The sequence below is a fragment of the Lottia gigantea genome (assembly GCF_000327385.1).
Source record: "Lottia gigantea unplaced genomic scaffold LOTGIsca_250, whole genome shotgun sequence".
NCBI lineage: Eukaryota > Metazoa > Mollusca > Gastropoda > Lottiidae > Lottia > Lottia gigantea.
In genome coordinates this window covers 61,717-86,824 of record NW_008708753.1, presented here as the reverse complement: position 1 = coordinate 86,824, position 25,108 = coordinate 61,717, and the positions used below count along the sequence as shown (strand labels likewise).

Below are 25,108 nucleotides of genomic sequence, written 5' to 3'. Positions count from 1 at the left end.
TGTATTATTAGTTGGTTTATATTATGGTAACTTAAACTAATAAAGTTCTGTACTATAATAATTTAGAAGTAATACTGCTGATAATGTAAACTAATAAATCACGATTCCGACAGCCTTGTCAGTGACGTAGGTCACAGGGCCCTAATCCCTTGGTTCCCAACATGGGGTACGGTATACGCCATAGGAGGTACCTGATAGGCCTTATAGACGACCCCAGTAGTAGGGCTCTATTATAGAGTTTTACGTAATCCTTTACCTCCCCAATTTTCGGCTAATTGTGTGATATCTTAAAGGGAGGACGTATATCTAAGAAAAGATATCAGTGCACATCTCTATCCGAATAAATCGATTATGACAGTAAGATGGAATGAACAACAAAGGTGCATGCAGAAAGTTTAATAGAATTAATAAAAGTATCGGTTCAACAGTTCCAAATCTTCTACCCAGACTTTAACCACCCTTTAATTCTATCCAAGGTTCCAAATCCAATACCGGATAACTCACATTGTCAGAACATGTTGCTAACACATTACCGTTACTGTAATTAAAAACATACATTTTTTAAGTGTTTAATTAACCCAAACCTCGAACGATCCGAACTTATCTTTAAGTGCAGACTCGAGAACGAAAACTCCTTTTCAACCTTTTATTAGTTACTAGGGGTTGAAAGTAAAAATATTTTGTAATTGTTTTAAATAAATAATCAAATTCGGATGACTTACGTTTCGTGAAGAAACGCCTGGAAGGGAATACTGGCAATGTTGGTGGTATCACAAATAACTCGAGAGAACGTCAGATTACGGATTGCATTCATCTGCCCTAAAAGATGAATGAAGAAATTAATTATAATATATTTCGCTTATCAAGACTAGTCTCCAAATGCTTTACATTATAGACGAACAGGATGCAATATTTGGATGTGAAAAAATATTCAGATGTATCTAATTTATGTGAAAAAATATACAAAGTCACAATTTAAAACTGTATCCAACAGACGCCTTGAATATTGATTGTCATTTTAATCCCGAATACGGAATCGACATTTTATTTGTGTTGGAAAAGATCAAAAATTGAATACAGATAACTTATGACGAGAATACTAAAATACGATATTTCTAATTCAACATTTTTACCCCGATGATATTTGACATTGTAACACCTCGCTATACACGTAAAAAATAAAATAGGTGAATTTCTTATCAGTCTGTAGGCAGTGACTCAACTACCATCAAAGCCAATGGTAGTTTAGCGACAGTCTCTCGGAAAGTCACGTTGTAAGATTCATCAATCCTTTACAGAATTAAATTAAGTTAATTAAATTTTACAGAATTTAATCGTTTTTAGAAATTTAAAATTGAATAATAAAAAAGGCAATACCTTGAGAGAATCCAGAAGGGTTTGCGGGTTGTGCGTTTTCAAACCAGAATCGATCTCCGAATTTCAGAGTCTTGAATTGTTGACCAATAATACAAGCAAATGTTGGTCCAACAAAACCATCGGTTACTGGATCTTCTGAAAGTCCGCCGATATACAGATCAACATCGTCAACATACCTGTAATATTATAAACATCAATTAACATTGCGTTTTACATCCCTTTTTAATGTTATCTCCTCGTTGGTTTTCGACATGTAAACTTTTTTCACTATTATCACGACTAAACCCTATTCACTTAAATTAACTTCAAATTTAGTTCAATTAAACAATTTTATTTAAACATTCCCTAACATCTGGGTTTTATTTTGTCGAGAATAAAGCCCCTGATTTGATAGTCACTTACCAGTAAACCATTTGCAATCTATTAAACTGAGCTGTTCCGTCATTAAACGAGTTAAGTCTAGGAAGTCCACAAGCTTCACGGAATGTGTTATACGATGGTAGCCCGAAGTCTCGGCCTCTCTGTATGTTAATTGCTGCAAGAGTGTTTCCAGCAAATGCGTCGGTATTAAACAAATCAACTTGAAAAGCTCCATTAAATTCTAGATCTACTTCTTGACTAGAATCTATGAGCATTCCCTTAATCGTATCCTCGTAACCTTCTCCTAGAAAAAAATAATTCATAACATAATTTCGTACATACCACAAAACTGTGTAAATTTAAAATTACTACATGACAAATTCAAAGAGGTAGAATTCGCAAAGGCCATGATTCTCAATTTTCAGGGTTGATTTGAGTCTAGAATATATAGTCTTAAGAAGTACTAGAACTATATGAGCCAAGAATCGAGGCAGATGTTTCGAACTAAGGTTAATCATTACATTGAATTGAATTGTGATTCTGGTTTCAAAAGTTTTCAGGAATGAATCGGTTTGTATGACCATGACCAACTAAAATTTTTGACTTACCATTTCCAGTTTGAATATAAAATGGCCTCTGAAACAGGTCAGCGAGGGGAAGTCGACTATTACCATTTGTCCACTTATTAGGTACGGAAGAATGACCAAATCTAAACGCTGCTGCACTAAAACTACTGAAGATACCGGGTGATATATTAGAATTGTAGGAATACGGTTCTGTTAGTCTACAAAATATATAAGTCCAATATAATAAATTCACACAAATACTCTTCGGGATCGTCGCATCTGGTTTCTTAAACAGGATGCAATCACGTTCAAGTAAAACTATTAATTCAATAAGAGACCGGTCTAAAAAAAATCAAAGCGTTTTTAACCATGTCGAGGAGGAGGTAGCACAACCGAAAATAGAGCCATGCGACAGCCCTCTTTCAGTCGTTATCCCACAATTCGTTATGGTTAACAAGAAACAGGTGATACATGACTGCCTCATACCGTTATAAGAACGTGACTTGGGTAAAAAATAAATGATTAGATTAAAACGGGGACAAAATATAACAGAAAAAAAGAATCTACTGTGTAATCTATTTTTACAAGGTTGGGTATTGAGAGAATTGGACCCGAAATGATGGTTTATCTTGCGATGGAAGAGATCTAACAAATACTGACCCATATTTACTCATAGCAGCTGGTCCTATCAATAATGGTAGATATTCCTGATAAGTTATCTTTTGTATTATAGCGACAATGATTCTTCTTGTTTCTTGAAATAGAATTTCATCATCCCATGAAGGGTTGATTGTGGATAGTTGTGATGCAATTAGGTTGTGATAACGCACAAACACTGTGTGAAGAGCGGTCAAACCAGATACTACATTGACTCGTTTATCGCCTGCAAAATTAAAATGAGATAGTGATGATAGGCTTGACCGACAACCATTAATATCAATTTCCACAATGTTTTTCGTGTATTTTTTGATTGGATTCTACCTCGGTAATAAATAAAACAAATTATTTTGTCAATTACATTACCCCCCTTCCTCTTATAAATCTTTACTTTTACCCCTCTCCTATCTATAGATCCTTCAAGCCTTAAGCGAAAGAACTTTATAACTGTTTGCTGATTTTGTCACTAGTTACTTCCCTTATACAAATCTTCTCTATAGAGGTTTTTAGTAGTGTATAGAGTTTTAAACGAAACGAAAAACTTGTATTCGGGGCTGCGAGGGGTTATTTGATTTATTCCTTGATCTACTTACCAGCATCAAAACAGAAATCATTGTCTGTAAACAGGATACAATTTGATTTATCATCAGGATTACTTCTAGCAGGTAAGAGTTCGTGTGCGCTTCTCGTCAACTTCCCTGCAACATTCGATGGAAAGTTTATAAAATAGGTTTCTAAAAAGTTGTGTAATGGTTTTGGTGTAAGGAGCTGATTTTAAATTTCCCACAACAAGTTTCCTTATTATTTTGCAAGTAGGCCTATACTCAGTGATTCAATCGTCAACCTCGTTGACCTGTCACTTGACGCCATTCCCACTCCTGTTATCGGCATTTTGCTTGTTTTTAGCTTGCGTTAAGTGGAGCCAAATCGTGACTGACCTCCTACAAACGATCTTAGAGAATGACTTTCATCTTCGGTTGATCCATATACCCCCGATCCATCCACAAAAGCTGTTATAAAATTAGTCGGCTCTTTTACATCTGAAATATTTTGAAAAGAGGGTAGTGAAGTATTCGAAATGAAATGAAATGTATTCAGGTGCATCAGCACCAAAATGGGCCATATATCATCTTGAAAACTAATTAACACACGCGAAAAACAAATGAATTTGTATGAAAAAAAAAGTTTAAATGCTAAAAGTAGTTTGTCTGCGGTCGATAATACATCCAAGCTGCAACCGAATATAATATGAAATGAATGGAGTTTAGTCATACTTTCCTTCATCCTATGAGCTAAGGCAGACGCCATCTGAGATCAACAAACATTAAACTGTCTTTCGAACATGCATTTGACTTTAGGATATTTCTCTCATTACTTATCAAAGTTTCAATTTTAGGCTTATTATCATTACGTACGTGATTTACAGTCTATCTCGCCAACCGCTCTGACAAAGTTTCCACATCCATCGTCGCCTACTGGATTGGGCCATTTAATAGGATAGCAGGGTTCACTAAAAATACAACATTTTGCATGATTATTCTATACCAAACCGTTTTATAGACAATACATGTTTTTTTTCTATCAAAATACACGTTTTTTTTTTTATCAAAATACATGATTTTTCTATCAAAATACACGTTTTTTTTCTATCAAAATACATGTTTTTTTTTCTATTAAAATACCTGTTTTTCTATATCAAAATAATTGTTTTTCGCCAATATTCGGTGCTATAATTTTTAAAGTGCTTAGAAGCGTGTTTCAATAATTATTTAGTTTAATAGATATATCGTCTAATGTAAAGAATCTATTCTTTAGTCTAGTGAATATACACTTGTTTACCAGGTTTGAGACATAAATTTTATGTCCATTCTAGGAGGTGGTATCCTCTTAAGAAGCGTTCTAATGAAAAGCGTATCGAAATCAGTTTTAATAACTCTTCACGAAAATAACCGTTATCAGATGCTGAACAGAATGTTTTATAGCGACATGGTGTAAATGGGCTTATGTTAAACTCAGCTTTCTGAAAACTAACAACAATAAGACAAATATAGAATAATTAAAAGCAATACGTTACCCTCTTAAACCCAAGGTTTCATCGATACCCGTATCTTTACAACATTTATAGTTCCCACCACTGGCTAGAAAAAATAATTTGAAGTATTTTTATCAATGGCAAGAATGTGAGTCTGGAAGACAGAGAGAATAAAAATGATCTTATAAACCACGACACTGTATTAATTAAACTACTAAATACTAAATCAAACCATTGTGTGTGTGATCTTAACCAATCAAAACGACAACATTTATTCGAAGTAGATGTTCGAATTGAAACTATTCACGATATGAGCTTCTTGGTTTGTTAATGACGTAACATCTGATTATGAATATTGATATGAAATAAACTGGCCACAGTGAACCTCGGTAGAAAAATGCAAAATTTTCAATGTATTGGAATTTCACATTAATTACATAATTCGTAATGCATGTACACAGAATGTCGGAGTACTTAGAATTTTTAAATTAGCCTAAGAAGGAAATCAATCAAGAACAGAAAAAGATGTCGGATTTAGCAGAATGTCGGAATACTCAGATACCGGATATCACAGACTACACTGTTCTTCAAAATGATTTGCGAGTTCAGTTCAGTTCACAGTGTTTGTACTAGAGGAATAACTCTAATAACTTTTATCTATATAAAATATATTCTCTAAAATAACTGCTATTCAGAATAATAAAAGAGTTCTCTTCGTATCATTTTACAATAGAACGTAATGGTAACTTACGTGTTTTCATTGTTTTTGTTAGGACGATGTCATTGGCTAGAAACTGGCCAAACACCTGGTGTAAATTGGCAAGTGGTGTAAGTACAGGTTCACTTACGTTAGTAATGACCGTTTGAGATATTTCCCCGGCTCTAGGAAGCATGTATCCATCAATACCGTTAAACCGTGGCAAATGCTTTCCTGTAATGAAATAGACAAGTCATATAAGATACGTCAAGCAGAAATGAGGCAATCTGATTTCAGTTCTTAATATTTCGTTTTGTGTTATAACTTCAATTATATACATATAGTAATATAGAAATCTTTTATCAAACAGAGCATTTCATTGGATGAATATCAGATGGTCTAGAACAGGAGATGAAATGTTACAGATCATGGGTGGCAAGTGGTGTAAAACCGAAGAGCAAAAACATTATCTTCATATTTGCATTTGTTTTGTAAGAATGACAAGGTAATCGCATCGAATGGGATATACTTCGAAAAAACTTCATAAAATACATACCATTTGCAAAAGCAACAATTATTGACAATATAATTTTTGTAAGAAAAATAAATGTATAGATTAAACGGGCGAAATTTATTTACCTAACAAAAACGCGTTTGGTGTGTTCATGTCATTCCTATATTTATTAAATAACATTAATTATCTACATTTATTAATGTCCCGAAGACTAAGCAACTACCAGCAATGAAATATAATTGTGATCAAATTAGATGAAGAGTGAAGTAACTCTAGTCAAATTTCATACAATTATGGTAGCAATAAAGTTAAACCTGTTCTGGGTGAGCTCTTGATACTTTGGATCCTTTCGTTTGATCCATTACCTCGACGAACACAATTTTGAATTATATGTTTGCAATATGATTTTGATACGTGATCAAGTGATTGTAGGTTCAATACGTACCGTCCTCATATGCGTTAGGTACCAGTCTTAGAAGAGTATCTTTAAAGGATCCGTCTCGTGGTTTCTGTAGATTGTTACATGTTCCGTCAATGGTTCTATATCGCATTGCTGCATTACATGATCTGAAAGTCATTTTAAACTCGGCCAATAAGAGCATAATATTGATCAGTAGATATACTTGGTGTCATAAATAACATAACAGAATCCTTATATAATCCGAAAAAAATTTTTTCATAAAGGTCGTCATTTATTTGTTTGGTGTTTGAAAATTGATTTACAGATTTTAACAAAATAACAACAAAATTGTAAAGAGATGTTTCTCTTACTAATTCAAAAGGTTTCAACAGAGAACACACGCCTTTATAAAACCCAGCACAAAAACAAACTTCAACGGCTTAGTTAAAAAAAAGTACATTTAGAAACAAATTAATGTTGATCAAGTTGATACTCATATACTGTCTTTATAACTTTGAACTTAAAACATTAGACTGACAATGGCATATGGCATAAAACCGTAATTAATCATACCTTCAGTTAATATGAAGTTAGTAGTCAATATAATACTTACATAGGTTCTGCAAAAAAAATATTATTTAGTATTAGTTATATTTATACCCCAAATTATTGGCAGTTTTCACTTCTGCGATGCTGGAATTTATTCCATTAAAATTAAATATGATATGAAATCATGGAGATTGATTTGACTGAGAAGCTTCATTTGAATCTGAGTAGCTGGGTTGCACTTTACACTACCTTTTAGGATGACCAAAGAATATTATCATTAGGTAATAATATATAATTATATCTAATTCCCTTACTTAGTTGACAGCATGGTTGATACATCCATACGTTGTTTGTACATGTCATCTGCTGTACCATTTGGTACCCTGTTTTACATGTAATAGTCACATCTTGGCAATGTTCAGCATAGCTAACATCTGCGTTGCTGACCTCAGGATGGTTCTCACATTCTGAAAATTGTTATTTCCAGGCACCAAATAGAACCTTAAGCTTAATGGTAATAAATTGAAGAACAATCTCAAAATCACAGTGTCTACCAGAAAGATTACCGGCCTATTGATATGCAATAAAATTATCGAACTATAAAACAAAATCAACTTCAGGTAAGTGGTGTGCAGTTCTCAAACCCTCTTGTACAATGGTATTGGTATTGGTCTATCCTTTTCCCGTGCCTTGGACGTGATATGCGGATGGGATATCGGAACGTTTAGGGACAGACATAAAATGTAATTTTTTATCGCTAGTTTTTGAAAAATTTCAACATGACGAAGTCCGCATTAGTCCTCCAAGACATTACCGCATTTTCTACTATTTCTCTGTGTCCCACGCAATACCAGGAGTAGGCCTTGTAAGATGAAGGAAGAACGGACACGCGGACATTGCACGGTAACGTCTTAATTGGCATATCAAATAGATAGATAACAACATTATGCCAAATGTGTATGTTTCAATGGTGAAAATTCTCAAAAACTATTGATCCGGCCCTAGACGTGCCTACATCCCATCCGTATATCACTTCAAAGGAAAGAGTGGAGCCAGATATGCCCGTTTAACGTTTCAGTAACGTAAGTTTCAAATATCATCCGAAAAAGTTAAAGTCATCGATCTATTGGTGTGTTATAAACTTATCAAAAGCATTGTGGACGATGTGACGTATGACTCAAGTGGTACAGGCGTCCCCAAGTTATCATTAAATAACCGACGTCAATAAAATCAAGACGATCCAATAAAATAAAAGGTGCCCCGGGCTATAAATACTCACCGGCGTCAATAAGATTATAGGTGCCCTCAAGATAACAATACTTACCGGCTGCAATAGAATTAAAGGTGTCCCCAAGTTATCAATACTTACCGGCTACAATAAAATTAAAGGTGTCCCCAAGTTATCAATATTTACCGGCTGCAATAAAATTAAAGGTGTCCCCAAGTTACCAATACTTACCGGCTGCAATAGAATAAAATGTGTCCCCAAGTTATCAGTACTTACCGACTACAATAAAATTAAAGGTGTCCCCAAGTTATCAATATTTACCGGCTCCAATAAAAATTAAAGGTGTCCCCCAATTATCGGCATCAACAATATGATTCAAGGCGTCTTCAAGTTAAAATACTTACCGGCATCAATAAGAGTCAGGCATGTTAACAAGTAACACAAAAGGCTAAACATCTTTCTGGGTTTCAGATTAATACCTAGCCTGATACTGAAGATAGCGTGGATTTTATGGGAATATTTATTCTAAATGTTTCGTAACCAGCTGGTAGATGTCACCAGGGTAGCGTCATGGTGATGAGTTGTCAACTCGATATCATACTGTTCATTTGAACAAACATTATTTTTCTAGAACTCGATTCTCCCGAAACCATGGACTCGTGTCAAGATGGATGAAATACAGTCAAATTCACATTATGGCAACTGCAGGCTTTCATAGTTAAACTGGACGATCGTCTTGATGTTTTAGTTTTCAGAAAATTGATAAATAATTGTCATACTCTTGCCAACGCCAAGTTTGGGAATTTAAAAATTTTAAATGAATTCCGTATATTCTTGATGGGCAGTGGCTATTTACCACTTGCGTGCTAAGCGTGGTAAATAGTCATAAGTACCCTTACAGCTATATACCACGGCGTGGTAACTTGTTAAATTAGGCTAATGTCACCATTTTAGTTTATGGAGAAAAAACCTGGTATTTAGATTTTACCACGTTTTTTTTTTTTTTTTTAAATCACACTTTTTAAGTATTAAATTTAAACACTATCCATATTAGTATCATTACTGACCTCCACTACATACTACAGTCAAACACTATCAATCTCTGCATCATTACTGACCTAGACAACATACTACAGTCAAACACTATCAATATCTGTATCATTTCTGACCTGTACTACATACTACAGTCAAACACAATCGGGATCTGTATCATTACTAAACTCTACTAAATTCTACCGTCAAATATAATATTTTTCTCAAGTATAATATTATTCTCAAACAAAATACCCTTACGATCACTTGGATAAGATTAGTCCTGAATTGATTTTGAATAGATATACATGTAATAAGCCTGCTTTCCAATTCATTAACAAGGTTAAAAGTAAATTTTGACTAATTTGTAATTAAGTTCTATTGCCGAAAGAGCAAATGAACGTACACTAAATTTCGTACAACGCGGAACGTTTTAGACAGGTTTGAATAGAGAAGTATTCAGCCTTAGACCGTGAACTCTTCAAAGTCGGTCAAAAAGCGAATTTCTACGCACATGTTGAGTTTTTGAATTCAAAATCGTTATTTTGAATATTTAGGTAGTTTTAAGCAATTTTTGCCGAAAGGAATATCAAATCTTGACTTATTTTATTTACCACGTTTGGTGAAAGTTATGTTTATTCGTGGCCATTTTAGATCATCATCTGCAGTAAAACTGAATTCTGGCTCTAAACTTGAGCGAACATCCAAAGTGAATAAATAAAATGAGTGAAAGACCTCAAGTGACGTATTGTTCATAAGTCAGTAGTTTGGATCGATTAACCTTGTGATTTCTTTCTTATGTAACATGATGTATCTTAAGCAACCGTAACATGTAAAATTTTGGAATCATTTTGTTTAAAATAATCTGACTATACAAATAAAACTCACTTCTGTTTTGGTATTAGGGGTGAAAGCCAACACGAGGCGGACTCACAACTCACAGGCACAATGTTTCTTGCCTTGAGGAGGATTCGAACGTGTGAGAGCATCCGTTTACACGAAATCGCTTCGGGTATAAGATATGTCGAGTAAAACCCGTACAGATTATCGATACTTTTAATAATACCGAAATCCAAACTGGAAATGACGTTACCTCAAAGTTGTTATACGTTCGCAAATTGTTATACGATTTGTATATTTGTTGTACATATGAGAACCTTTTAAGGCAGACCTGTGTGATTTCGTGCGGCCACCGGCGTCATGTAAAATTTGATTGAAATGCGGCCTGCGAGCAAATGCTTCGTTAGTAGTAGTAGTAGTATATGGGGTATTAGATTGGACGCACTTTCCTCATTCCATTTCATTCCATGGGAAAAAAATGCATCCAATCTAATACCCCCCCAAAAAGACCTCAACACCCTACATTCCATCGATTCACACCCCCAAAAAAAATTATTCACCCTACATTTCATCATTAAATCAACTCATTTCAAAATAAGATGAGTGTAATTCTAAAACACGAACAACACATATGAATTTGTTTAATCTGTTAAAATTAACTAAAATTGAATCTATAGTTGTTTGGGAAAACAGACCACATTTTCTACTCAAATTGTAAACCTTAAAAATGGCAAATAAAATACTAGATCCAATCTTTAGATTATACGATCCAATTCGTTACTCATTTAACAAGAAAAAAGAGGATTATATTATCATCTCACTGACTGTTGGTTCTAAATCCCAGTTGAATGATGGTGGTAGAATTACCAATAAATTCATTATTAAATTGGTTACTTCTTTCCGATGCTTATTTCAGATGCGATTTCAAAATAAAAGATAGAACTTCTAATCAGAATCATGTACCACAAACTAATCACCAAGAAGATCTTTTTAAAACAGGGGTGAATATAAATATTCATATCAAAAAACACAAGGAGATGTAACCGGTTATTGTTTATGATTGGAAGAAGCAAAACATTTAATTAAAATAGCAGATAGAAGAATGATAAGAATTGAGTAAAAAATATACCCTTAAAAATGAAACCAGAAACTTTAGTCAAGAACATAATAGAAGCTATTGAAACAGCTTCCCAAATTGTAAAAACTTTCAATGGTAAAAAAATCAGCATAACTAAAAAACTTATTGATTAATACAAATATTGTAAAGTCAGAGACGATATAGACTTAGAAAGAATTGACGCGAACGCAAAAGAAGGTGGATTTTTACCATTTCCTACTACCTTTGAAATTTGGTGGCATCGCAGCGGCGGGTGCAGCAACTGGTGGGATATCTGCCGCAGTCAAAGCTGCCAACGCAAAGAAAGCAGAGGATGCTAAAAACGCTGAAGAACGCAGACATAATTTAGCAATGGAAAAGGAAGCACGAGGTTTAGGAGTTGGAGATATATTAGGCACAATAAAAGAATTTGGAAAATAATTTGGGGAAGAAACCAAGAAAACTGTTAAACAATGGATTAAATAAATTAGTAGATAGTTTTGACACAGGAAAATGAATGTTAAACATAAGGGCAATGCTATAGGTTTTAAAAACATTTAGAACAAAATAAAATAATAAAAATGGGAAAGAAATTCAAACATTCAGAAATATTTCTTAGTAACCCAATGCTCATGTGTGTTTGTGGAAGTTCAGGTTCTTGGAAAACTCATCTCACTTTTAATATGTTGACAACACCAAACCTTTTAGTTTTCGATTCTCTGTAAATCTACACAACAACACCAGAGCAATCATATTATCAATTCATCAAAGCTCTAGAATATTTATCAAAGAAAGATGTTCAAGACATATTTCAATATTATGAAGACGATGAAGAAGAAATGGAAATAAAAGATATCATAGATAACTTCATTAAAGCAAATAATCCATCTTTCAATCCAACCGACATAAAACTGTTTCTTAAGAAAAATGTTAATGATCTAGACTTGTCTAATATTGATAGCAAACGAAAGAATTTAATAGTCTTTGGCGACTGCGTAGCACAACGAACTCAAACTGTTCAACAAGAACAAGAATTCTTCACGAAAGGAAGACATCACAACTGTCACTGCATATACCAATCCCAATCTATCTACGGAATGGATGCAATGTTCACTAGAAAAAACGCAAATTGTTTTTTAATATTTGAATTAAACGATAAAGATTTATCTCAAATTATTCAGTCGATAAATCACGGAATGGATAGAGATACATTTAAAAAGGTTTGTAAAACAAAATGGAGAAACCCAGATGATCATGGATATGTATTTGTTAATACTAGGAAGCCTGCGGGTGAAAGAGTTATGATCGGCATATGTTAATTTTATTTTTTTAAAAATGAATAGCGTTTGGAATAATGTTTTAAAAAGTAATAGAGAATATATCAAAGCTAAGAATAAAATAAAGACCCAAGTTGACAATAACAAATTACAACAACTTGGATTAACAGAAAATCCACAAACTCTATTTCAACCAATATTAAAAACTCAAGAAGATATTAAAAAGGTATTAGCTTTAGAATATAGACCCACGCCTTGTATAGAACTTACACCCCATATAGATCACCCCGAACCGATTGAATATAGTGGTATTATAATTAGGACATTCGATGATATAAATGTTCTTTTGCACACTCTAACCCAGATTTACCAAAGAGAATTACACCAATTGTTGATGAAGTGGGGTTATTGATTAATGGATTTAGAAAAAGATTTAGTGCAAATTCACCACAATTCAAAATCGATACAAAAGACTTTATATTTACATTAACATAAGGATCAATAGTTAATGAATGGTGGGGATGTTGGCATTGCCGATCGCAAGGATTTAGTAGCACTCAAAATTTATACATGCAATCAGAAAGTCATGACCCGACAAGCAGATCGAAAGAAGTTATCTATATATAAGACCTACTGATCGAGATAATGAATATGAATAAAGTCTTTGAATGGCAGCAATTGTGAGTACGATATATAGACACAGCTTTATGGAACAACAATCACTGGTTAAAGTTTTATGCAATGTTTCGACGTGTTTCCCCCGTCGTCCTCAGGCACACGTCGAAAGATATGGTATCTGGACAAGGTATAACGATTTTTTCCGACAACAACGAAGAACTACTTAATAGATAACAAATAATATTAGTGGCAATGAAGGAAGGCCATCGATCACACATACAATATAATGAAGTAAATTGCATATTAAAAAGACTCCTCGAGAAAGGTATTATAGATAAAAATGATTATAACAGCGTCAATGAAAATGTCAAATAAAGAACAACCTCAAATAAATCAGACATTAAATTGTCTGTAGATTATGAGTATGAACTAAAAATATCAACAGATAATGGAGTTACATTCAAAACCATAAGTTTACTACCGGGAAGCTATGAATACGTAGCCATTAACGATTACCTATCTGAATATGGAGGAAGTGTAAATGGTAAAAACAATATTGAATTCGAAGGTAATTTGAATCTAAACAAAATGAAATTGATATTGAGAAATAAGAGTCAAGTTGATTTCAATGTAGAAATTTATTCAGAAAATACTTTGAAAAGGCTTTGATAAAAAAAATATGTAAGGAATCAACATTAGCACCACACAAAGCTAACATCGAGAATGATATCGGTGTCATTAATATTCACTGTAATTTGATAAACGGCGGATTTTTCAACAAATACAAACGTCAGATTTTCTGCAGCATTCCAACATTCACTGTACCGATTGGATATAGAATTATAGAGAAACCATTTCAAACAACGTATTTACCACTTAATTCCTTTATGATTAAAGATATAAATCTGGAAATCAAAGATGGTAAAAATAGGTTTATAGATTTTGGTAACGAAGAAATTGTAATTCAACTGCATTTAAAGCAAAAGAACTAAATCTTCATTCTTCATGAATAGTAAGGTAATCGAAATCATCAAATTCGTGGTTTTCATCCAAACTCAAGTCATCTTTATCACTATAAGGATACATGATTCCTTCGCTGTCGGGTGCCTTTCTCTTAACGAGATTTATTTAACTTGTAAAAACTTTCTTTTGTTTATCATCATCCTTTGGAATAACTATTCCATTGGTGAAACTCTTTTCCCATCTTTTGTTGAATTCATTCATCACATCATGTAACCCTTACACGTCGTCTTTTCTTTTAGAATACCGCCGGAAGTTAGAATGATATTGTATTTGACTTTCGGCGCTAAATATAAACCATATATAATTCCACCATCACCGTAATCATTCTTTCCTTTACAATAATCATTTTCAGATACCAGCCCTGCTTCATCTAATTTATCCCAATTGCTAGGTGAAATGTATAAACTATCAGTATCCGTATAGTATATTTCTGGCTTATAAAATCCATCTATTACGTGAATAAAATTATTCATTATTTTTTTACTGTGAGATAATACGAATGAACCCAGATGACTAGGTGTTAGTCGTGTAGATTTAGGAGGTATACAGTCAAATTCTTTTTCTTCTTCATTTATCTCAACGATATATAGAGTCTCATTTACTTTAGGATAACTTTTGACATGTGAATCGAAGTTGGCTTTTAAAGTTGCTTCACTCCATAAATGTCTCGATGTAGTTATATCCTTCTGAATAGATTTACCAAACAAGGAATTACCTAATACTTTCATGCAATTACTCCCCACAATATTACCTTCTCGTTTATATTTATTTCTAAGATCTCACAAAATTAAAATATAATCTTTATATGGTATATTACTACTCTCGAGTTCTGTGTGTTCCTTTAATACATTACAAATTTCATCCATTTTATTCGTTTCAAAAGATTTTTAATTGATTGTCTGATAAAATATCTTTTAAAAGGATGAGTGTGTGAATAAACTTTTTCTATATTTTCTTTTTCAGTGTGTTTGGGAACAAGTCTCATGCTTTCATACCATTCTTCTTCAACCATTTCTTTGTGGTAATGATACAAATAATACCAACCCTCTAAAGATAAAGAAGGAGCCGTTAGATTATTGGAAATATTCTGGAATACAACTTATTTCATAACTTTGTTATATTTTAACAAACAAGCTCCAAGACATAACGTATCTCTTTTAGCATAAGGTTCCCATTCGTGTCGTAAATATTCCCAATAATCTTCGGTGTATTTTGCAATATTGATATCAGTGATCTTTCTCAAATTCATAGGTAGATTAGACGAATTTCCCATGCCGCCAAACTAGATTTTTCATGTTGATAGGAACATATGAAATTAATATTTTGCAGATAATTACAGTTGCCAATTATTTGTTTTTTGTAAATATTCATCGGTGAATGAATTAGTTAAAGGTAGAGATAGAATGCCTCTAGCTGTGGACATTGTGTTAGTGTTTTTGCAATTTTAAGCAAGATCCACTTATCAAACCGTCATGAGAAATTAATGTTAATCTTTTTTGATCTACTTTTCCTAAACGTTGCAACATTTGTTCAATGCAATCTTTACCCACAAATATTTCTACTATATTCATTAATTTATTGTAAAATTCTTCTGGAACATTATCAGTGGGATTTAAATCTGGAAAGTTATGTTTTATTCCGTCTAACATTCTTCTTAGTTTTTCTAAATTAATTAACGTGCAAGAATAAGGAATGGCTTTATTCGTTTCTTTTTCGCTGTAAGTTTCCCAATCCCATGCGTATAGACAATCATCGTGAATTGTTGGAAAAATATTTAGTTTTAGAGGTGAAACTTGTGTTACTGCCTTATCATCTTTACAAGTTCTCGATACATTTTCATTGTCATTATCTTCTATTTCTTTAATGCCTAAGGTTTTGTTATTTCTTCTTATGAGACAGAAATGTGATTTATGTATGTAACATACCAAATCTAATTCCTCGGATACTTTCTTTGGTTGAAAATGTCTATTTTGGGGCATATAAATTTGAAAATAAGTATTAAATTTCTTCACTGATTGAATTCACTGATTCTAGCAGTTGTCATAACTCCTTTTCTGTTTGATTCTGAAATTCTTTTGTGTAGTCTTTGTTCAAAACACGATTTACGTAGTTCATAAAGCAGTGCCCATCGCTTGGTATGTAACAATTTATACCAGCATATTCATTTATCTTTTTGAGTAAGGTGGTACCACTTCCCTTTTTGATCTTTTAATTTCTTTGAAATTGTTTTTATGTAAAATGATATTTCCTGTGAATTACAAATCAGAAGCATCCGATTTTACATCCACTGTTGCGAAGAAATTGCGAAGTAGTGACATTAATGCCTATAAATGTTTTGTTTGTGTTCTCCATCTTGGATTATCTCTCCATTTAATTCAATTTGTCCTTTAAATGTTGAAAATTTATCACGATCAGCCTTAATAACATTGGAAAAAAGCACATTTTATATGAATGTTTCATCGTCTAAAATTTCAATTATATTCATATTTTTAAATATCTATTTTCTAACTAGGAATTTTTCACTTTTATTGATGATATTTCTAAATCAAATTTATCTAAAATTTCATGGAATTCTTCTAATTCGTCAATGGTTATGTTCTTATCTTCTCTCAATCTTTCGAAAAATGTAAATAGTTTATTAAGATATGTATTTAAAATTTCTGTTTTCTTTTTATAATGAGGTTTCTGTTTTGATGTAAAACCTAAAGTAATCAACCCACAAGATGAAGTTTGAAAGGCAGTGAACGCGGCTAATACAGTTGGGACAATTATTGGAAGCATTAATCCACCAGTGACAGCTGTTGCCACTGTTACTCCTACTGTTAGAATTGTGCTTAATGTTTTGAAAACAGAATCAATTCTACTCCATGTTTTTCTGCATTTTGTTTTTCTATCATGTATCGTTGTCTACTGCTTTCGAACATTTCCATTTTTAGGTAATTAAATTAAGCGAACTTCTGATACACCAAAAGCTGGTACTTATTTAGTATCTTCAATTAAAACTTTTACAGTTACTAACGATATTTGTTCTTTCGAATCATTAATCTTGTTTAGATGAACTGAAAATTTTGGTTTTTCAATAGAGATTGATAAATTAACATATACCTCATCATCTCTTATTGCTGGTATCAAAGATTTATATTTTTGTTGACTTTTATGAATATCAATTGAGGTAAATATATCATTTTCAACAAAATATAGTTTTACATATTCAAAGTCTGATGATCGTAAAAAATCATAACTCTTTGTTGTTCCTTCTTTTGTGGTTCTGGATTTCTGATAATATTCATTGATGGTGGATTTTCAGTCTGCAATATCATATCAGAATCACTCAAAACAAGAAAATTCTCATTATCTGGTATGATTAACATTCTAAACCTATCTATATATTTTCCACTCGTTTTAATATCATACAAGTGATCACTCTTGTTGTTTTCGTCGTTGATTTCAAATTTTAGTTTCTACATTTTCTATATCATTGATAAACTGAAGAGCTTTACGAGCGTGAAATTGACTAATAGATGAATCTGAGTTTTGTGTGAAGAATATTGAATCAACTTTTACCTGAATAGGAAAAATAATTTCAATTAGAATTTTTCCTTTGAAAATAAAATCTGATAGGTGATTACCATCAAACATGTTTTGGGGGATACTATAATCTGTAACAGAAAATATTCTTATATTTGCTGTAAATCCATATTTTTTATATTCATACTCCCTTGATCTATCAATATTAGTAGTAACAGAAACATCTTTTTTACTCAAATTATTTCTAAATGGAAGATAATACTTATGAATAACACTATCATCAATATTTTGTATTTGTTGTTGAATATAAGTTTTAATTTCGCTATCATCAATATTTTGTATTTGTTGTTGAATATAGGTTTTAATTTCGCTATCATCAATGTTTTGTATTTGTTGTTTAATATTTGTTGTTATTTTTGTAATTCACCGTTAAGTTTAGTTTCCAGAGCATTTAATTCCTGTTGAAACGCATCTTCATTTTCATCTGGAATGTTATCTATTAATTGTTGAATGTCTAATTTTTGTTTTGCAATCTTATCCTCTAATTTAGATATTAATGAAATTAAATTTTGTAACTGAGTTTTATTCACTACGCTGACCAATTGTTTTTGAATAAAACTTATTAAACCTGCTACCTCTTGCTGTAGTTTATCATTATCATTAATAAAATACTTATTATTTAGTTGACGTTTGAAGAATCTTTTAACATTACTCATTTTATCTTCTAAATGGTTTTTATTTACTTCAATTGAATTTATTTGATCCCGTAAATATTTCTTGTGAACAGCGTCATTATCATTTTCTGGAGATTTTAAATTAGTTACTTTGAAATTGTTCATATGTAAATCACCTTGAAGAATGTCTCCGATTTGATCCACAAAGTAAGGTTTCGCTTTATTTATCCACGCTGTAGTGTTAGGTTTTTTAGTGTCTAAAAATAAAGAACCTTATGCAAACATGTTCGCCATTTTATTAAGTTAATTCTTCCAACTGTTTTCCTAAACTCAACTGATATAAAACCCAAAGTGAAAGCTGCCCACAAAACTTTTGTCCTGGTATTTGAATTTGAATTTGAACATTTGATTGGATTATTAGTTTATTTCATTATCTCTTCAGTTGGCTCTAATCCAAAAAGAATCAAAAAATATAAGTCATTTGAAGAGTCTTTGTACAATGCAGAATGATGAACTTTTTGATCGGAAGTATGTATATTTGTTATAGCATAAAATTTACCTTTCTTATATTTGAGATCATTTATTTCATCTCTCATACAATAATAAAACGGTGATATATTTAACTCATTCGCCCATCTCATAAGTTGGAAGTTTGTGGTTGTATCAGTTCCATATTTATCGAGAAAGATTTTTTAAAAGTCGGTTTTTTGAAGTTCGTTTTGATAAAACCTTCCTATGATTTGTTCTTTGTCTTGTTCGATTAATTTATATGTCGGAGGTGATGTGGTGTTTACTTTATCAACGATGAATATTTCGTTTGTCCAGTATCCAACATAACCTTTTTCGAATTTACTTTTATATTTGAAAATACGAACGCTATCTCCAACTTTAAATTTGGGTTTAATACTTAAATTATTTATTTCATTTTCAAAATTATTAAGGATAGAAGAAAACTTTTTAATATCTGGATTTTGACTAGCTACCATTGGAGAAACACCGATGGAAGAATGAATTTTATTATTATATACCGATACTGCAGTGGGTAAAATCTTTAATCATTTTGAGACTTTAGTTTTGTGAATTTTTTAAACGGTTTTGATTTAAGCGTCCTGTTAAATCTTTCTATCACTACAGCTTTTCCCTCGTTATGATTACTGTAAATTTCAAACCCAAGTGATTTCATATCTTTATTATAAAATTCGCTTCCTTTATCTACCCACAGTTTTTAGTTTTCTATGTTTCATAATCGTTTCAAAAGCATGTTTGACTGATAATCCTGTTTTGTTTTTCAAAGGAAAAACCCAAGTATACCTTGTATATAGATTTATAACTAGCAATATTTATATCCTCTTTCGACTGGCATATTAATTAAATCAGCTGTCCATATTTCATCTTTCTCAAATACTTAAACTTTTAAAAATCTGCTGATCTCATACCCAATCTCATCTTTGCTTTTAACAGTTTTATGATTAGAGCCCTTTGCATTCTCTCTTTTTAAGTGACTGGTTCTTCACCTTGTTTAGGTTTATCATATTTCGTCTAATCGCAGATCTAGCCTGGTACCTGGACCAGTGTAATTATGACCGGGAAGATGTTTTTCTCCAAGATATTTTGCCCATGGAAAACCAGGAAGAGAGCCCAATGATTATTGTATATATCTGAACCAAAATAAGTTTTTTGAGCCTTTCCTCACCTTTCTTCTAATCTCCTGTTTCGCATTTCTCTCGTCAGACTTTTTCACTGCGTCGCTTATACTCTTTCCCGCTTCCGCGACAGAACCGATATCTTTAGCTTCGGTGGAAATGAGTGATTTGTTGCTTGAAACAAAGCTAGCTACTTTTGGAACTAGTTTTTAACCTAGAGAAAATATTGATTAAAAGATACTGTCTCCTGAATAATCTGAGTAGAAAATGTGGTCTGTTTTTCCCAAACAACTATAGATTCAATTTTAGTTAATTTTAACAGATTAAACAAATTCATATGTGTTGTTTGTGTTTTAAAATTAAACTCATACTATTTTTAAATGAGTTAATTTAATGATGAAATGTAGGGTGAATAGGTCTTTTTTGGGGTGGGAATTGATGTAGGGTGTTTAGGTCTTTTTGGGGGGTATTAGATTGGATGCATTTTTTCCCATGGAAACCACTACTGTGGTGTCGGCCGCAGATTGTAGTTGCCAATTCTGATATCGAAACCTGTTATATCCGCGCTCTTATATCAAAGTATGACGTCAAAATCAATTTAACCAATCAAATCGTTAACGATGTCTGATCTCATGTGAAAAAGTGATTTTAATCAAATATGTCTGTTATTTGCAATGCACATTGAAATATGTTATTGAATAAATGACTTTAAAAAATTGCACGTTTCTCGTAGTTAATTCCATGATTAATTGATGGTTGGTTACGTGGCCCACGGCCTACTCGCATGTCCTTGACTGTATTTGCCATGTCTGGATATGCTGATTTATGTTGTCAGTCATCAGCACTTTGATTCTTGAATTAGCACTGATAATGAGCTCTACGGCTGAAACAGCTATATTCCTCGCAACAATCGAGCGAATTGTGTTGAATGTCTAGATTTCAAACATGCTGTTGATGAATTAATGCCAGCCATGGTGCTTTCTTTTAAATTTTCTTGTACGACGTTACTTCATTATATTGTATATCAACGACATTAATGACGACTATTTCAAACGGCCATTTCGTTCCAAAAATTTAAGCTAAATTGTTATTTTCCTTTCTGTCTACAGACGTAAACTTGACCAACATTTCATTGATGATTTACGTGATATGTAAATCGGCCAATCAACACGCTTTCTGGAAACCCTTTTTCCGTTTTTGTTTTGTAATTATGAACATTTGTACAAGCACCCCTCTTGCAAGAAATAGGTAGGTGTTTTGAATAAAGTGAACCACTGTCCCATCTCAGAGGACGTAGGGAATAAATAATCAAATAAATTATTGTTGGGTCATCATGCATTTTATCCAATGCTTTACATCGTTAAAGACAAAATATTATATGGAGTGTTAAGTCATATTCTTGTACTTAAATGAGCTAATGAGAACGGTCGTTGATCGTAATGTCAAATATTAATAAAATGATCAATAAAAGTTATACATACTGTGTTGATAGGAATCTTCTACATGTCAAATTTGCACGAGTGGAACCAGTGCAATGACTTTATGCTATTGATTCTTAAGTGCTCACGGACAGAGCAGGTGCATTATATATATTTCATGTATTCAAGGCAAATTGCCCACAGTACAATTTTTACAAACTATATGATAACATTTAAGGAAAGAACAAAAACAAACAAACAGAAGACAGCAAAGATATAGAATGTTACTATGTATAGGTAGCACATTATTTCAAGTCATTATCGACTATGATTGATTATAACATAATTTAGTTTTATATATATAAGGAATATTATTAGTTGAGATCGATGAATCATTTGATAAGTAAATAAATAAATTTTTAAATAAATGAATTAATAAACATATTAAATCAATAAATAAGAAAATATATTAAATAAATGAAGATAGATAGATATAGAATACAAACGATATACATACAGATAAGATAATCTATTCAAATATACATTTATATTTTATTTCAATGAATGTATTTTGTCGTTCTAAAGGTTCACTTCTGTGGTTCATCGCAATATAAATATATTTTGAAACATTGAGTATAATTTTCTGACGTTTGGTGGACATTAGGTTTATAAGAGTTTGGTGACAAGGGATATTGATATATTGGCTAATATATAGTTATTGTACATGATTATAAACAGGACATTTGACTACAAAATGGAACTCATCTTCAACGCTATTCACATTGCACAGCTTGCATACCCTTTCATTGTATGGAGCGTTTTTCCATTTACCCTTTCATACCATTAGGTTATGACATCCTGTTCTAAATTTACATAATATGGTTTTATATTTATAATACAAGAATATATTTGTCAAATACGATTCAGGCTCTAAATTAATTTTATATTGTGAATAATTTTGCCATTTACTATTACTGTGGATGTTTTCATGCCATTCTTGGATGCTCGTATCCTGTATTCTCTGTTTGAACAAATATATAAATTGTTTAAAATCACAGTTTGTGAGATCCAGGCATACCTAAATCCGTATCGGAACAATAGATATCTTATCCGTGATGATCAGTTACTTCTACCAAGGTTGTACAGCATTTTATATACTTGTTTAGGCAGCCTTGCATCATCCGATGTTAACAATTTTAACCAGTATTTAATAGATTTCACAAAATAAATAGTATGCATTGGATATCGGCCACTTTCGCCCAAGACTGCTGATGAGCATGCGTAATTAGGTAGATTAAGGATATACTTTAAAAACTTAATTTGTACATTTTCAGTATAAACTAGAACTGTAAACAACCTGAACGTGGCGCGAGACCTTATCCTATGGTATTTGGATATTTTGGAACTTCTAGCCTGTTAATTTTCAACCCCGGTGCATTTAAAATCGGGAATCTAGTAAATGGTAAATAAATCAAGTATTTCGGGCGTCTAATTCTCAAATGTTCTAGGCGAGATCCCTCAGACCCAATACAAATATTCTTGAACCTTAAATTCGCTGGGAAATGTCAGGAATTTGCGTTTCCAAGCGTCTAATTCCCCAAATTTTCTTGTGGTGGTCCCACAGTCCCTATACAAATAAACCTTGAATTCGCCAGGAAATGTCAGGAAATCTCGTTTCAGGGATTCAAATTCTCTAAAATTTTCTAAAGGAGGTCCCCAGAATTCAGAAAATCGTGTTTCCAGGCTTCCAATGGGCGTCCTCGGCAGCAATAAAGATAGCAATAACTCTATAGAGAGTTCCACTGTAATGCGTTACAATTCACAAAGTTTTCTGTGAGGGGAGGGTGTTACCGAAACTGCCCCCTTGATTGGACGTTTGCCAACAATGTCTAGTTATGTTCAAGATTTGAAGCTTCTAATTGTAATAAATGGTAATTTATTCAAAAAGTACTAAAATAACGAAAAAAATCCAGGTATCACAAAATCAAATTTTAAAATTAAAAATCTTTTTTTATGCATCGTAAGAAATAACACTAAAAGCACCTTAAGAATCTGACAAAATAGCCCTTTAAGTGAATTAAGTCACGTCCAAAGTTGCAAATTTCTATGTGTCTGACTTTAAATATCAAAATATCACCTGATAGCCGAGGTTATCAAAGGTCAATGTAATGAATATGTGCTTTAAAACTTGCAAATTGTAAAAACGCAAAAGCGAAATCGTTTATTTTTCATTAATTTTTTGCTCTTTCAATTGACACCAAAAATTATTAAAATCGGGCAAGCCGGTTTCTCTCAATGAAATATGACAAATTCTAGCAAACTGAAAATGGTGGCCGAATCTCGTCTGGTCCGGGCGTTATTTAGTCATATATTTGGCTACCGATCAGCATGCATTTTGTTGACATCTTTCAAGTACACCGAAAATGAGTCAAACGGAAGTGAAAATCTATTTCCCGTGTAAACCGGAAGTGATAAAAACGAATTGACTGTACCATTTAGATCAAATCAGACGAAAAACAAAATAATTCGGAAAAAATTTCAAAAATTGCAAAATGCGACTGAATATAGGTGATTAACCACAAATGTATATTTAACGTCTTGCAAAATCTACTGTCTCTATTACAGTTTATGCAGAGTGCGCGATAATAAAATACGGATGCAAATGTCTTGTTTGCGTTATATTTGTATGGTATAGAGTTAATAAGTGTTAGAAATAGTATATCCATATATCTTGAATTCTTTTTTTATTCATATTTCTAAATATCTTATAAACAGTATTCTGTAATATGTTGTGGCTTTGTAGAGAAAAAAAAACAACGATTTGACAGGCGTTATCAAGTACTATGGTTTATTATGTTGACATATGTCATTTCTGCCAGGACGAATTTTATCTCCATATGTAATTTTTATTTTAAATGTGTCAGAACATCTGTTATGTGAGAAATGCAAGGACAGAACGTCAATCGATAGCAGAGAAAATGACTATACAATACAATAAGAGGACATTCCCCTCGTTTTGAGATGTTGAGATTAGGGCTGCAACCTTGCTTCATGAATATATATTGAACTTAATGACTTCTTTAAAAGCAAAACATTATCTTAATAGGTTTTCACATCACAAAGTAAAGTTTATATACACGTGTAAGTAATAAATTACGAAGTACACGTGGTAATCTCCGTGTGCCTGTTCCCTTCATATTCACAATGGTCAATGAACTTCGTCTTCTTGTATAAGGAAGTCTGTAAATACGGTTATTTATTAGATTCTACGCCAGTGAATACAGCCAATCAGAGCCCTCGATAAGGACTGTAGTAATTAATAAGCCACAATGCCTACGTCAAGGGCCGTATTCACTGGCGTACAATCCATAAAATCGCTGAATTCCGTAATACGAGAACGGTGGTTATTGTTGTTAAGGTAAAAGACGCAGTTCGTTATACCTTAACCACTGTAAAGATGCGTACCCCTGTACTTTTACACTTTCCTTTCAAGATTCATTGAATTATCACCTAGCAGGAAATTCAAGTTTTTAATTCAAAATTACAGGATTTATCACCTAATTTTCACTTAGGTGGAAA

General features: G+C 32.5%; 3 protein-coding genes across 3 annotated transcripts; all 3 read right to left on the bottom strand.

Annotated features, from left to right (window-relative positions):
* Positions 1-1,348: 1,348 nt before the first annotated feature.
* On the bottom strand, positions 1,349-3,067 carry LOTGIDRAFT_144664 (hypothetical protein; the record flags this gene model as incomplete). Its single annotated transcript, XM_009055794.1, has 4 exons — positions 1,349-1,553; positions 1,780-2,038; positions 2,346-2,521; positions 2,964-3,067. Coding segments are annotated over 4 exons (744 nt in total), but the record flags the coding sequence as incomplete, so codon positions are not given.
* Positions 3,068-14,466: 11,399 nt separating this feature from the next.
* LOTGIDRAFT_175175 (hypothetical protein) lies at positions 14,467-16,245 on the bottom strand (the record flags this gene model as incomplete). The annotated part of the gene is made up of 2 exons (XM_009055793.1): positions 14,467-15,044; positions 15,735-16,245. The coding sequence occupies 2 exons, from the start codon at positions 16,243-16,245 to the stop codon at positions 14,467-14,469; spliced, it is 1,089 nt and encodes a 362-aa protein (XP_009054041.1).
* Positions 16,246-18,204: 1,959 nt separating this feature from the next.
* Positions 18,205-19,109, bottom strand: LOTGIDRAFT_175174 (hypothetical protein; the record flags this gene model as incomplete). Its single annotated transcript, XM_009055792.1, has 2 exons — positions 18,205-18,725; positions 19,028-19,109. The coding sequence occupies 2 exons, from the start codon at positions 19,107-19,109 to the stop codon at positions 18,205-18,207; spliced, it is 603 nt and encodes a 200-aa protein (XP_009054040.1).
* Positions 19,110-25,108: the final 5,999 nt, after the last annotated feature.